Raw genomic sequence first — 15,197 nt, forward strand, 5'->3', positions numbered from 1 at the left:
TTGTCGTATAATACGTCAAAGTATTAATTTTTTTTTATTAGTTTAAGTTTTTTTAGATAAGCAGTAATTTAACATGATGTCAGAGATTATGAGTTCGAATCATATTTCCGTCCAATCATCCACTCTTAGTTAGTTAAAATATTCTATGTGTTAGATTTCGTTTATTAAAAGAGAGTGCAAGCACAAACATAAGGAAAAAAAATAATTAAATTTACCTATTTATATGGTTTAAACTTTTGAGATAAATCGTGAGTTTGCACTATATGTAGTGGTGGATTCAGAAATTTATCTTAATAGGAGCAGAAATAAAATAATAAAATATAATGAAGTTGTGGCCTACATGTAACGGCATAAAAAATTTACCAAGGCCTGCCCTTGTGTATATCCGCCACTGACTATATGTACGTGTATATGTACCCATGGCGGCTCCTTCTTCATGTAACTGCCTTCCGTAGAAATTAATTAGTTGGAAGCATTTAGAAATCTTTTATGGAATTAATGTGCAAACTGACCAAAATTCACATTCTACTTTGAAATTTCACGTAAATAGAAAGAAAAAGAAGAAGAAGAAAAAAAAAGTCAAAAGTAGAAGGAAGACTGGTCCTAATAAGTACATCTTGTTCATATAATAGTAATTATGATTTTCAAGATTATTTATTAGTTAAATTTGTTTGGGTTACTATTAAGTATTAATTAATGATTTTCAATGCTTATCAACAAATATATTGGATTCACCTTTTAAGATTTCGAAGTAGGATATACCTTTGACAAATGAATTGCGTTGGGGTTGGGTTTGTTAAATTATCTGTTTTTCTAAAAGCTTAAGCTAATAGGAATAGATAAATTTAATTACTTAATCATACTTTAACACTTTTTCTCACGTGTGGGCTCAAACTCCCTTTAATAGGTGAGGTCCAACACATACAATATTTAATTTAAATGAGGGGGTCATTTGACGGAGTCAAGGTTCGAACTCAGGACCTTTGGCTCTGATATCATGTTGAATTACCAATTTTCTTAAAAGCTTAAGCTGATAGGAAGAGATAAATTTAATCACTTAATCATACTTTAACATGATTATATGAAAAATACAATATTGCTTCAAAAGATAAATATAAAACAATTCCAAGCAAATATAAGGAAAAATCAAAGGCAACCAAAGTGGGGTGTCTTGTATATAATTGCTCCAGTCTAACTTAGTATGCACGCCAAGAAAAGTCTTGGCGCTGGTTTCGCATTGTCTTCCAATGAGCTACAGGAGGGAGGTAGAATCCATAGCGGCAAGCAAAAATGGACTTGAGCACTTGCTGCAACTTGCAGGAGTCATAGCTGATGTTGAGTTGATGGTTTTGACATATCTTGACTGAGAGGGTCAATGTAAGGATGGCAAGAATCGGCATGATTAAGCCTAATTGCAGCTACAACGTCCAGTAAACAAGCATAACTTTTGCTACGAGTATCAGAATTGCACATATGACCCAATGAAGCTTATTTTAGCACGCATGTTGTCGTCACCGAGCTATTTTCAATGAACATTGTTTTGCGCCTTAAGTTCCACAGTTTTCCCCCCTCGAATTCGGTGTTTGATTTTATTTTTTCCATTTTAAAAAAATTCATTTGAGCCCTCTCTCAAAAAATTTCTACAATTTTCCTTTGGATAGGGGATTGCAGAAAATCCCAATCCTAATGTTGACATCAGCAGAGAATAGGCAAAAAATCTGTTAGCAAAGATGAAGATTACACAAATAATACACTCTCTCAAAGAGCCATCACTCAAACCCTCTCTCTTAATACAATTGAGTCTCAACATTGATGAACACATGAAGATTAAAATGAAAAGTGTGAATATATTGGTGAAAGTAATCATTAATTAGTAGACAGTTACTGAAGTGAAGGACAAAACAGAGTTCCATCAGACATTGCAGTACTCTGAGTAGATCATTTGTCACAAAAGATGACACCAGATATCAAACAACAAAAATCAAAGGAAACTGCATACAGAATTTAAGGTTGATGAAGAGAAGTCCTCCACTATCTTCCATTGTCCAAAGTCACTGTTAACACATTGTTAGAGCAGGTTTCTGGTTTACTAGAAGAAGAAGCTTTGCTAGAAGGGCATCTTCTAGCAACAAAAGCTGGCTGTTTAGGGTTTGGAAGAGTTGCAGCTTCACTGCCAAGCATGAAAACTACATTGGACATTGTCGGACGATCACTTGGATCTTCTTGCACACATAAGAGCCCAACATTCACACACTTCAGATATTCATTTGTGTTGCAGCTTCCGCATAGTGTCTGGTCTATTAAATCCAGTGACTTGTCTTCTTTCCACAAATGCCATGCCTGGAAGTTTTGTGAAATATAAGATGATATACAGAAGGTTAATGAACACAAAAGGGAAAAATTCAGCAAACTTACATAGCCTAGAAGGCTTAAACCTTGTTCAGGTTGATAGAAACCAGTGTTCCTTTTCCCACTAATAATCTCAAGCACAACAACACCGAAGCTAAAAACATCGGACTTGACTGAGAAAAACCCATCTAGTGCGTACTCTGGAGACATATAGCCACTGCATAATTAGAAAATATGAAGATAATCAGTGAATTTGGTAAGTGACTCCATGTCTGTATTTTTTTTTCCCTCAAAGAAAGTTGGAGGATTGAATATTGTGATAGAATTCTAGACATAAATCTAAGCTTGATCTATAGAAACTTACTATGTCCCAACTACTCTTTTGGTGTTTGCTGCAGTTTCTTTGCCTCCAAAAATCCTTGCCAAGCCAAAGTCCGAAATTTTGGGGTTCATCTCCTCATCTAGTAGAATGTTGCTTGTTTTCAAGTCTCTATGAATGATCCTTAACCTAGAATCTTGATGAAGATATAGAAGCCCTCGAGCAATTCCTAAAATGATGCTGAACCGCATGTCCCAGTCCAATAAAACACATAGCTTTCGATCTTTGAAGTTCAAAAAATTTTCCACCCAAAGAAAATAAGTTAGCTTTTAATCAATATATTATACCATGCAATCAAATACACTTGAAATACAATGTAGAGACTGACCAAATATGAAGGAGTCTAAGCTTTTGTTTGGCATATATTCATAGAGCAACATCTTTTCATCTCCTTTGACACAATAGCCCAAAAGTCTAACCAGATTCCGATGCTGGAGTTTGGCAATCAATACAACCTCGTTTTTAAATTCTTCTAGACCTTGCCCAGAACCACTCGAGAGCCTCTTTACTGCAATTTCTTGTCCTCCTGAAAACTTACCCTGATTGTGGAATTGTTAACTAGGAACAATGAAAATCAATTCGAGTAGAGTATCAAAGAGCAGGATCATTACCTTGTAAACAGAACCAAACCCTCCTTGTCCAAGCTTGTTTGAATTCGAGAAACTATTTGTAGCAGTTAGTATGGTTTCCAAATCAAAAAATGGTACATCTATTGCTTTTGCATCATTTTCTTTGAACCTTCCTGATTCAATCAAGTCTTTGACACGTCTCTCATTGTCATATAAGTGAAACACTGGACTTTTCTGTACAGTTCCCCTGTTTTCTGATTTCAAATAGGTTAGCTTTATTATTCAGTTGCAGGCTATTTACTTGAATAAGCAATGATAAATGGTTTCTAGTTTACCTTGTCTCTTAGCCATCCTCCCTTTCCAAATATAGATATAAAAAATAGTACTGGGGAGAGTAAATAGGACAATTACACTGGTAAAAACTATTGCAATAATCAGAGACAAGGACATCTTCCTTCTTGACCGTCCTTCTGTTCCTGCAAGAATGAAAGAGGACTTCTCATTGGTTGGCAGGAAATACTAATGATTTGCACATCTGTGCAAGGCAGCTTGAAAATGTGATCTTGCTAGACTGCAATAGGTTTTAAAGTATATAGGGTTTTGAGAATTCACAGACCTCCCCCACTGCCCCCCACTTCCATGGGCAATGCTACTGAATATCTTAGCAGCACTTACCTAAACTCATTTCTGTCTTGGGAAGTTCATTGACCTAATTCATTCTTGTCCAAAAAAAAAAAAAAAAAAAAGTGTATTCGTATAATGAAGAGTAATGTTATTTTGTGGACTGTTATTCGACTGCTAGATGATTTGATGACGTGGCTGCAACGTCATCCCAGTTGTATAGCAGTCTACAACATTGCATTACTCTATAATGAAAATCATTGCATAACGTTTGCTTAGCACTGTATCCTCACCTTGAGTGCAATTCAAGCTCAAGCCATCCCATACAAAGTTTGCATTGCAAAGGCACCTTCTCTTCCCATCTCTAGTTACATTGCAGGTTGAATTTGGCCAGTCCTTGCAGTCTAAAGGTGAAGAGCAAGTTGGCTCTGGTGGCGGATCCCAACCAATCTCAACTTCATCTTCACCTTTGAATGATAAGTCAGAACTAAAATTGGCTGGCTCAACATTGCACCAGCTGATCACATTAAACGGCAATGACTGGTTGAGCTGCAGTAATTTATCTTGTGCGTTCTTATCCCTATAATTATCTGCATCTTTTATTTGGATGAGAAACTTTTTTGTTTCTGGATAGATGCATGTGACTCTGTAGGATCCGCCAGGTGACTCAAAGCTAACCTGTCCTGTGGAGATGTTGCAGTGAAAATTGAAGTACATTGCATCACCACAATTTGGTCCAGTGCTAAGAGGATAGGGGATCATATTTGTGCCACAAGTCTCACAATTTCTAGTCGTTGATTCTGCAAAATCAGAATTTCTAGAATTCAAAAACACTAACAACAAGCTCGGCCTAAAATAAGAGCATGCGGCTGTGAATTCTTAAAAAAAAAAACCTGATTAAGGGCCTGTTTGAAATTGTGTTTGAGTGGCCTAAAAGTGCGTTTAATACTCAAAAAGTCTGTTCGAAAAAAAAAGTAGTGGTTTGGTAAAAAAATTAAAAGCACTTTTAAGAGTCCAAAAAGCCTAAAAATTGGCCAAAACACACTTTTGTTTTGGCAAAAGCTTAAAAATAAAGCTTTTGCCCAAAAATATTTTTTAATTTAAAAACTCTATTACTCAAACACAATTTCAAACATGCCCTAAATCTTTGAAACACATCAATGATATTTCTTAAATAGATCATAAGTTCTAAAGTGTTGCTATACAAGCCAAAAACCCATTTTAGCTGATATGGCTTTTTTGAGTCCTGTCAATTATTGACCTAATAACTACTAATTGACCATAATTACAGAAGCTATTTAAGTGGAAAATATCATGTAAAATTAAAGCCTAAGAGATCTAACTAAGACCAGTTTCCATATCAGTGACTAAATAACTTCAAATATTACCTTATACATCAGCAAAAATGTTTCTTAGGGATCAAGAAGTCAAGAAAAACTTTTAAAGATAATGAAAGAATGGTGTACCTATATCAGAAACTGCTACACGAACATAAAGATCACGGCCATTGTCATACTCCTCCTGAATATTGTTGAGATCCGCGGACCAAATCCCGCATGCAGAACTGCCAGTCCCTCCCCGTTGAGTGATTTCAGTTCCTTCATATGAATAAGCCTGGCACTGGCAATTGTTAAGGCACTCTATTTTGCATTCCAATTCACTCTTGGCATTAAATTGAGAATCTGGGTTTCCCACTTTCATTGTCTTTAGACTCAAGAATGTGTCGCTCTCCATATTCTTGCCACATAATATTGATTTTCTTGTGCAGCCACCTGAAAAATCTCCTCTGTTCCAGTTCTCCAGCGAGCTAGCCTTGAAACCAGGCAAACACTTGCACATTATGCCATTCTTATTGTTACAGCTAGCAAAATTCCCACAAGCATTATAAACACTGCATCTATCCCTCGGCTCTGCCCAAATCAATGACCAAATCATCTCAGTTTCCCACTTCAAATACTGAATTTGTCCCAAAACATCCATAACCAACCTTGTATTACTGTATAATGATGACGTCAGATGTGGAACAGAGTCATTGTCTACTATGGTGGAGGTGAAGTTGGATAGCAAGTAAAATATAGCAGAGGGCACCTCATCAGAACTAATCAGCTTGCCTGAAACTCCACTTTTCCAGTACCTTAACGATCTTTTCCAGATGATGAATTGGTCTCCTCCTCCTTGATCAAGCCGAAAAGAGAAATTCCCAGGTGCTGGATCATCATAACTTTTCCACGAAGCCAACACCAAATTTTCATCCATTTTCATGCCGGGAAGAAATGTGTCAGTTGGGTTGTCAAAACTCTGCCAGAGAATTCTCCCCGACAGATTTCCATTCTCTTCATGGCTCACAACCAGGTTCCCATTATCCATTAGCTTTGCTGTCCTGTACATAGACAACGATGTTTCCAAGTTTGTCGACCAGAAAGAGTTTCCAGTTCCATTCAACACCTTGAGATTGCCATCTTCTGCAACGGCAAAGACACCATTAGTACCAGAAAGTGGTTTCTCTCGATTGGCAACCCACACAACAGTTCGAGGATTTGACCTGTAAAACCATATTCCAACATATTTTCTTGTGTCAGGACCAGGAGTAAAAAATCCTAGCTCAAATCTTTCTCCTGCTGAAATAAGAGTATCCTCTTGATCACAGCTTACTAATCTGCTAAATGTTATGGTATCTCTAGCGGAGCAAAGCAAAAAAGATGAGCAAAACAAAAATGTGTAAGATAAGAAGATGGTAGACACCATGTATTTTACAGAATCAGTAATGATGATGGTTTTTCTCATTCTTTTGCTCAATCAAATCTATGTAGTTAGAATTGTCTACTTAACTAGGAACCGTACAGTGGTAGCTAACCATCCAAAACCCACATGTTGTTTCCTTTCTAAAAAAATGACCCTGAGTTGTTTCCCATTATAAAAAAAATGCCCCCACATATTGATTTTATAAATGGGAACAGTAAACAGGAATTAGTGGATTGATTAGGGTGAAATATGTATGCATGACGTAGCATAATAAAACAAATCGAAAAGAAGATTTGTGTTTTCAATTCACAAGTGTCAAGCTAGCTACCTAAGAAAAGCTTTGAAAAGACAACTTTAAATGTTTTTACTTTAAAAACTGAAATCATTACTACAATTATTCAGCTCTTATAACAATCCCCAAGTCTTCTAAAAAACGGCAAGAAAATCTTCCTAAGGTGGAAAATTAAATCATCAAAAGATGGAAGGCATGCTAGAGAAAATATAGAGATTTCTAAGGCAAAAATTAAATCATAATTGTACGATTTTTGTAATAGGGAATGTTAGGTGCTCTCCTAGTGTTCTTGTAGTGTTCTTCTCGTCCCATGTAGATATTATTTTTTAAAAACAAAATGAAAGAAACAAGGGAAGTTTCTTTTTTGCGTTTTGTAAAAAATAATATCCACTTAAGATTAGGAGAACAAGAGAACACCAGGAGAGCACCTAGCATTTCCGTTTTATAATATCGGGAAAAAGTAATAAACAAAGAAAAGCATAAAACTTGAAAGTAGGATAAATTCATACTAGGACGCTCCTTAAATGAGGTATAGACTAACTGGTTAGCTCGAGTGATGTAGACCACAATCCTTGAGAATATATGAGGAAGACTTGGACAAATGATAGTGTGAAGGGATGGTACACGATCCCAGACTTGCGTTGCAGCAAAGGAAGTCCCTGGAATTGCGATCGAGCGCTCATGCCTTGGAAATGCGAGTGAAGTTCCTGGAACTGCGACTGATCCTCTCCTGTGAGTGCGATCGATCGTGTGATCGAGCGCACCAAGCCCCTGGAAGTGCGATTGAGCGCATGTGAGAACACTATGTTATTTTTGCTGCGTTTTTAGGTTTAAACCGACTTTCTTTCCTTGTTTTGCTAGGATTAGGGTTTTTGGAGTTATTATTCTGCGTTTTACTAGTAATAGGGGTCTTGGGGCTATAAATACATGCTTATAGCCTCTAAAAAAACAGTTTATGTGGATTTTATCAGTTTTCTCTCAAATAAGAATTATTGAGTTTTCTTCATATTTTTCCTTAGGCTATAGATAGACTCTATAGTTTTGAGAAGAGTTCTTAGATCGTTGATAGACTCAAGATCTAAGAATTATTTATCCGTTCTTCTCGTTACTGTTTCTCTGCATCTCATCAAGTCAGGCTACATCATCGAGCGCGTCAGAATAGGGCAAGTAATTTAATCATTTTTTATTTTGATTAGCTAAGCCGGATAAACTAAGCCATAATTTAACCATTTTTTGTTTTTGATTTTTGATTTTTTTTTTCTATTTAGAAAGGAAAAAGAAAGGGAACGTAATTTTACCCTTTGAACCTACAACTTTTCTTCTAATTAAAAGGGTAGTTTAACCATTTGAAATGATGAAATAACACCCGAAAGAAATTGAGATGAAACAAACAAGTAACTATGCCGAGCTAGTTACGGTCAACATTTTGTCAAAGACAGATATTTCCGAGAAGAAAAAGGAAAAGTGCATGGCTGCTCTCAAGAATTTAACATTTAGCCTCCTAGACTCCATAGGGTACAATAAAGTTATGCAAGAGAAGAAAAATAAATACAAGCGGGAAGCACGTGCGGCAGTCTTCAGATAAGAGTGGAGACCAATGGGAGTAGAAGAATTTGAAGAAAGAAGAAAAGTTGACACAAATTAACTACAAGTTACCCTTTTATTTATTTATTTTTTTCATAATTAAAAAGATAGGTTGGTGCGATCAACTGTGGCTATTCAATTTTAACATGACCAATGTAACAGCTGTTTGTTGAGAATTGCTCAGAAAAAACTTAGGTGACGAAAACCGCAAACGTGCTCCCTCAAGAACCATACCAAAACATTAGTAAAATTCAAAACGGCTTATACCAATTCAGCAATACACAAGTTACAGCAAGATGAAGTTTAGCTTTTTACCGGACTATGTTGAATTATTGAAAAAGCAAAGCGGCCAGCGAGGTCAAGATTGTCGGGTTTTGTTAAAGATATACTTTATGTTAATAATGGGGTCCTCTCTCTTTTTGAGGGAAAGAATTTAAGATGTGATTACGCGGGTTTCTTGTTACAAAGCATCATCTAACACTTTTTCTTGTTATTTTAATAATATGATGAGAAAGACATATGAAGACCAAAGTCGATGTCCATGTCTTTTCTTGTGACTAAAAAGACTACAATACCCCATAGATTAGTCCAGAGAGATACATCAATGAACTCTATGAGAAGTACTGTAGCAAGGAGAAAGCAAAATAATCATCAGTGTTTTTTATAATGGTTTTGAAAAATATTTTTTACTTTTGATTTTTTTTATAAAAAAAATTATGTTTTTATATAATATAAAGCTAAGAATTGTTGGCTTCAGATTTTATGGCCGCCATGTTCCTATAAGCATCCCAAGCAGGCAAGCACTGCCTCTATCCAAGCAGGGCACGAATATATTATATATATAACTTGTTCTAGGGCAGCTTGCATGCCCTAGACAACAACCAAGGCATGTTGATATAGATAAGAGTGATTGGGACTTTATGAGGAAGACTTGGGCAGATGTGAGTGTACTGAAGAAACTCTAAAGAGTCAAAACACGATCGCAGTGTCCGGACATGACATTCGTGTCCAGATATGAGTAATTCGGAGTTTCTAGAATTTATGTCCGGACATGGATCCCGCATGTCTGGACAAGGGTATGTCCCGTCTGAACAGGCCTTGTAAGATTATCAATCCGATTCTATTTCGTATTATTTTTAGGTTTAGGGTTTTGGGGCCTATAAATACATGTTTTATAGACCCTAAAATGTAGCATTTGATTATTATTCTGTTTTTAACTTTTTATCAATAAGATTATTCAAAGTTGAGTTTTTTCATTATTTTCCTTCAAACCCTAGAGAGTATCTAGCGTTTAGAGAAGGTTTCGTAGATTCTTTGATAGTATCAAGGTCTTAGAAGTATATATCTCTTCTTCTTGCTATTCTATTTTGCATCTCTTGAAGTCATGCTGCATCACATGTCTTTTTAGGATGAATTCCAATCTCTTGTTATTTTTTATTCAAGGAAAAAGGAAGCAAAAAAAATAATATGGGCTGTGTGAGAGAGGCCCTCCTATCCGAGCAAGAAAATATCTAAGCTAACCCCTCTATTTTGGCTAGAGAGTCCCTCTGGCCTAATAAAAAATAACATGAACCGTGAAAAGATCTCTCATGAGTAAGAAGATTTTTCAGATGAGCCTTTTCTATTCCGATAGGAATTCTTTTCTCATATCCTTGATGAAAAGAGAAATATTAGGAGTGCTAACTCTTTTAGTAATAGAAGCTTATTAAACTAATGTGTAGCTCATTCATTTGTATTCGTTATATTTCTCCAATGAATAAGATACACATCAATTTAGACTATTTAATTAACATTTATTAGTAAAAGAGTTAGTACTTATAACATTTATATAATAAAAAATAAAAGATGAGATTCTCAATTATCTAGACTCCTTTACCATTTCGTGTTCTTGCGCTTTGCTCGAGAACAGATTTAATCACACGGTCCAACCTTTCCTAGTTGTTGTTGCTTTTGACTTTGAAGCACCATAAATTATTAAATTTGGCTTTAACTCCTATTATTAGTGAAACATGTCCAATAAAAAATTGGCATGAGCTGGACAACTTTTGACAAATCAGACAGAATCTTCCTTACCTATATTGGGTGCACTTGCTACATGGATTAAAGTTAAATGGTTGCCATAGCAAATATATATATAGGTGAATCAATCAAATAGCTGATTGCCATAGCAAATATTAATGGTTGCCAGAATACCACATGAAGCTTTTATGCAGACACCATATCTAGAAGCATGCAGCTTGTCCAATCTACCAGAGTATAAAATGTTGAAGATTATATGTTTCTAAAGCTTGTTTTGTTGCTTTTGGCTTGAAACAGCTATTTGATAAAGTTGCAGAGCATTAGCATATGATGTGACCTTTTTGAAATGATATGGCAAAGTTATTTTGCGCTTACTCAACGTTAATATATATGTAAACTTTGTAGTTTGTAGGATCCTACTTTGTGTAACTTCTTGGATATCACATGGATATCAGCCTACGTGTCACTCTTGCGTAGTCCTGTTAAAAAAATTTGGTGTACGGATTGAGGTTTACAATAATGGCCCATACCTGAAGAGGTGATTTAATTAAATTTAAAGGCTAGTGATTTGAAAAAAAAAAATGTTAAATTCCAAACACTTTTTACAATAACTCTTTTCGGAAAAATATTTTTTCGCACAAAAATTACAAATATATTTTTATATTATATTTTAGGGTAAAAGTCTACTTAATCCCCTCAAATTACCACCCTAATGATAATCTACCCCACAAATTATCAATTGCGACAATTTATTCCACAAACTACCAAAACAATGACAATCACTACAAGAAATTAGGTCTTTAGGGGCGACTCAAAGTCGCCCCTAAAGGTCCTAAAGTGGACGCTGTTGCCAACAGCGTCGACTTTTCGACCCTAAAGGTGTCGACGCTAATAGTCCGACCCTAATGATCAAATGTTTGATTATCAGGGTCCACTTAAAAGTCGACCCTAATGATCACTTTTAGCGTCCACTTTATCGACCCTAAAAGTCACAATGTTTTGACCCTAAAGATGATGTACACAGAAGCGAAAGTCGACCCTAATAGGCAAGCATTAGGGTCCACTTTTAGTTAACCATTAGGGTCCACTTTGTCGACCCTAATGGTCCTTAAAAAAAAAAAATAATAATAACTATCAGCGTCCAAACTAAAGTGGACGCTGATAGTTAACCATTAGCGTCCACAAAGCGGACCCTAATGGTCCTCAAAATTTTTTTTTTTTTTAAAAAAAAAAAAAAAAAATTAACTATCAGCGTCCAAACCAAAGTGGACGCTGATAGTTAACCATTAGCGTCCACAAAGTGGACCCTAATGGTCCTCAAAAATTAAAAAAATAAAATAAAATAAAATAAAAAATAAAATAAAAAATAAAAAATTAACTATTAGCGTCCAAACCAAAGTGGACGCTAATAGTTAACCATTAGCGTCCACAAAGTGGACCCTAATGGTCCTAAAAAATTTTAAAAAAAATAATCTGCGATCGATCGCACTTGGAGTGCGATCGATCGCAGTACCAGTAGGTTTCCGACATTTTGCGATCGATCGCAGTTGGAGTGTGATCGATCGCAAAATATAAAAAACCTACTTGAAAACTCTCTGGTACTGCGATCGATCGCACTCCAAGTGCGATCGATCGCAGAACCAGGGAACACTGGTATGAGTAACATACATCGGCTAACTCCTAACCACAATACTTCTAACATATATCAATAACAGTCCCACTAATACATGTTAACTCCAATATAATGAAGTAACAAAGTGAGACATCTACAGTCCCAAGACAATCATTGAAAAAATGCCCGCCAGCCCCCATTAAACATGACTCTTACAAAGGCTATCAAGTCAAATCCCAGTCACAGCCAAAATAGTGAATAAAAAAAGCCAAAATAGTCAAATCCCAGTCACAACCAAACTAAATTGGCAAGCAATAAAAAAAGGTGGTCCTCTCATCCAACCTAGCGTTGGGCAGGTTTCAAATCATCTCTTTTATATAATTTTTGGTGAGTAGGGGGAAGGGTGCCTCTTCCCTGTAGATTTTGACAGTTACAGGCAGCAAAGAGACATTAAAACAGCTACAATATAAACTTTCTTAACCCACATTTGCCTATATTATAACAAAAACCTACTATCATTGTTTGTTGAAACTGACACCACAATCCCTATGGACCGCCAAGATTAAACGACCACACACACATGTACCTATTGGAAAATTTGGGATGCTTGAGAATTCAACCACAAGAATTCAACCACAAGAACAGCTTTACATTGAATAGCTATAGATGCTTGAGAATTTGGGATGAGTGCTTGTTAAGCAACCACAAGGTCTAAGGATTGGAAGCAGCTGTTTATTTCAACTAGTCTATTTCAATTGCCCATTTTAATCAACAAATCTACTAATCTTGTTTAAGAAATTATTAATTTTGTCAAAAGCATTCACCTTGTTCTCATCATCTGTTAAAAAGATTGTTGACTAAACAAATGAAGTAAAAGAGCAAAGTAGTTAGGGAGGATTAATTCGATTTATCCTCATATTATAAATCCAAAGAGAGAGAGAGAGAGAGAGAGAGATGAAGAAAGAGTGGGAAAGAGGGAAGGAAGAGCTACTTAATGAAGCTATTAAGTTTAAAATCAATAATAATTAAATTATTACATATCAGACCTAACAAAAGTATTTACCTGAGATAAAATTTTAGCACATTCAGCCATTGAAGACAATTCTCTCCGCTGTGATGCTGCATCAAAACGAGCAAGCAATCTGTTCTCCAGTTCTACACAAGGACAAACACCACTGAAAAGGATAAGAAAGCCTATGACTCCAAGCGATTTTAGGTCTCCTGGGCTGCTGTTGAACTCCATCAAATACTGCAGGGATTAAATTAATAATGCAGTTAGCACGTTCTAACAACGGATATCATAAACTAAATGATCAATTGACAATACCTTTATAAGCTCTATTGTTTGACTAGCAGTTTCTCGCTGAGCATCTGCACTCTGACAAGAAAACGCCATATAAATGAAAACATAAAATAACAAAGTTTCAATAGAGATGGTGATAAAATTGTATTAACTACAAGGATCATAAGCATATGGCAATGAAGCATGGGAAAACTCTACCTGCAAATGATCTCCGATCTTTGCAGCAGTCTGTCCAACACTTGAAATACGTGAGTCCAACCTTGCAAAGCTATCAAACAATCCATCTACACCTTTTTCCAGCTGAAAAAGAAAAGATACAGACAACCATCATTTTTTTTTTATAAGCAAAGCAAATTCATTAAAAGCACAAGGGACATATAACCATCATATGTAACTCAATTTTCAGATTCATGGGAAAACTCATTACGTGTATCACAATTCAAAAGCAACACTTCAGTTAACTAACCTCAGCGAGTGTCTTGCGGTGCTTAGAATCTTGGACAGAGACCTCCTTCTTGAGATTGTTGAGTCTACCATCAACCTTCAACCAATATGAAAAGAAACAGAAAAATGAAAACCTTATCAAACCAACGATTATTTTTAGACTCTGCGTTCCATAACCTACTGTTTCAAAAACATACCTGTTTTCGAAGATCAACCAACTCCTTATAAGAATCCTTGAATAGGCCCAAGAGCTTATCCACTTCTGGAAACAAAGGGGCAGCCGATTTCGCGGCATCCCCTCTTAAATGTCCATTCGACAAAGCATCATTCCCACCGACGCCGCTGCCATGCCCTTCTGATGAATAAGTTTCTTCATCTTGGAAAGACGGCAGAAGCTCATTCACCAAGTTCCTAAACAACGCGTCAAATGAAAAATCACCCTACAAGTTCCAAACCTAAATCTCTAAGCACATCTCTCACAGTAAATCATCGAATTAATTACCAAAACAGAAATGTGTAAGACTAACAAGACCTAGTTGAAATTGAAGACCTGGAAGACAATAAGCAAATCTGCATAACATAAATTGATGCGTTTTGAAGCCTACCTTAAAGTCATCCACATCAAGAATGAGTGGGAGAGAGCTAACAGCTGAGGATTTTGAGGCTTTATCGTTCTTGACAGCATCTCTGCTATCTTTCATCTGTAACAAGTCAAATAACTCATAAGAAGCATAAGAATGGGATCGCACAATTTGAAGCTCGTGGGTAATGCAATTGAAAATAATCTAAACTGGCAATTCCTTCAACAAAGATAACAAATTCATGACAAAATTAAATATAATGGGATAATTATATAATAAAATAAACGTTTTCTTTAATTAGTCCGATCTCGTAGAGAGCAAAAACGGAAATAGCACCTCTATGCGGCCTGAATGAGCGAGAGAGACACTGACAGAAACGGTCGCCGAGGGTTTGATTGCCCCTTCACTGCTTGGATGGGTTTAGATCGACGGAGATAGCTACCGGAGAGAGTTGAGTGCGCCGGAGAGTGATAGGAGCGCCGGAGAGAGAGCTGCCGGAGAGAGAAACGTGCGCCGAGTGAGAGAGATCGAGAGAGAGAGAGAGAGAGAGTGATGAAGGGGGTGGGACTTTGGGGTTAGGGATTTGGATCAAACAAATATGGTCTGAACTTTTCAGAAAACATAAAATGGTCTGAAAATTTCAGAATATTAGCGCCAATTTCAGATATCCCGCCACTTTTTCTAAATTTTTCGCACTCAATA

General features: G+C 36.2%; 2 protein-coding genes across 7 annotated transcripts; both read right to left on the reverse strand.

The window, feature by feature from the left end:
- Positions 1-1,917: 1,917 nt before the first annotated feature.
- Positions 1,918-6,702, reverse strand: LOC132181213 (G-type lectin S-receptor-like serine/threonine-protein kinase At4g03230). 5 transcript variants are annotated; one of them, XM_088516487.1, is made up of 9 exons: positions 5,385-6,400; positions 4,201-4,718; positions 4,113-4,116; positions 3,633-3,764; positions 3,340-3,551; positions 3,057-3,267; positions 2,714-2,951; positions 2,416-2,566; positions 1,918-2,340 (listed from the first exon to the last, which is right to left on the reverse strand). In XM_088516487.1, exons 1-9 carry the CDS (start codon positions 6,304-6,306, stop codon positions 2,032-2,034), a joined length of 2,697 nt encoding a protein of 898 aa, XP_088372613.1. In that variant the 5' UTR covers positions 6,307-6,400; the 3' UTR covers positions 1,918-2,031. The 5 variants fall into 5 exon arrangements, with proteins under 5 accessions (XP_088372613.1, XP_059450313.2, XP_088372610.1 ...); XM_059594330.2 differs by lacking the exon at positions 4,113-4,116 and having other exon boundaries at positions 3,633-3,773; positions 4,212-4,718; positions 5,385-6,702; XM_088516484.1 differs by lacking the exon at positions 4,113-4,116 and having other exon boundaries at positions 3,633-3,773; positions 4,188-4,718; positions 5,385-6,702.
- A 6,438-nt stretch (positions 6,703-13,140) lies between these two features.
- LOC132176316 (exocyst complex component SEC10a) lies at positions 13,141-15,197 on the reverse strand. 2 transcript variants are annotated; one of them, XM_059588486.2, is made up of 7 exons: positions 14,832-15,197; positions 14,520-14,615; positions 14,112-14,354; positions 13,937-14,011; positions 13,669-13,770; positions 13,495-13,545; positions 13,141-13,416 (listed from the first exon to the last, which is right to left on the reverse strand). In XM_059588486.2, the coding sequence occupies exons 2-7, from the start codon at positions 14,613-14,615 to the stop codon at positions 13,201-13,203; spliced, it is 783 nt and encodes a 260-aa protein (XP_059444469.2). In that variant the 5' UTR covers positions 14,832-15,197; the 3' UTR covers positions 13,141-13,200. The 2 variants fall into 2 exon arrangements, with proteins under 2 accessions (XP_059444469.2, XP_059444471.2); XM_059588488.2 differs by having other exon boundaries at positions 13,329-13,416; positions 13,495-13,538.

The sequence above is a fragment of the Corylus avellana genome, chromosome 5, assembly GCF_965113065.1.
Source record: "Corylus avellana chromosome 5, dhCorAvel1.hap1.2, whole genome shotgun sequence".
Taxonomy (NCBI): domain Eukaryota; kingdom Viridiplantae; phylum Streptophyta; class Magnoliopsida; order Fagales; family Betulaceae; genus Corylus; species Corylus avellana.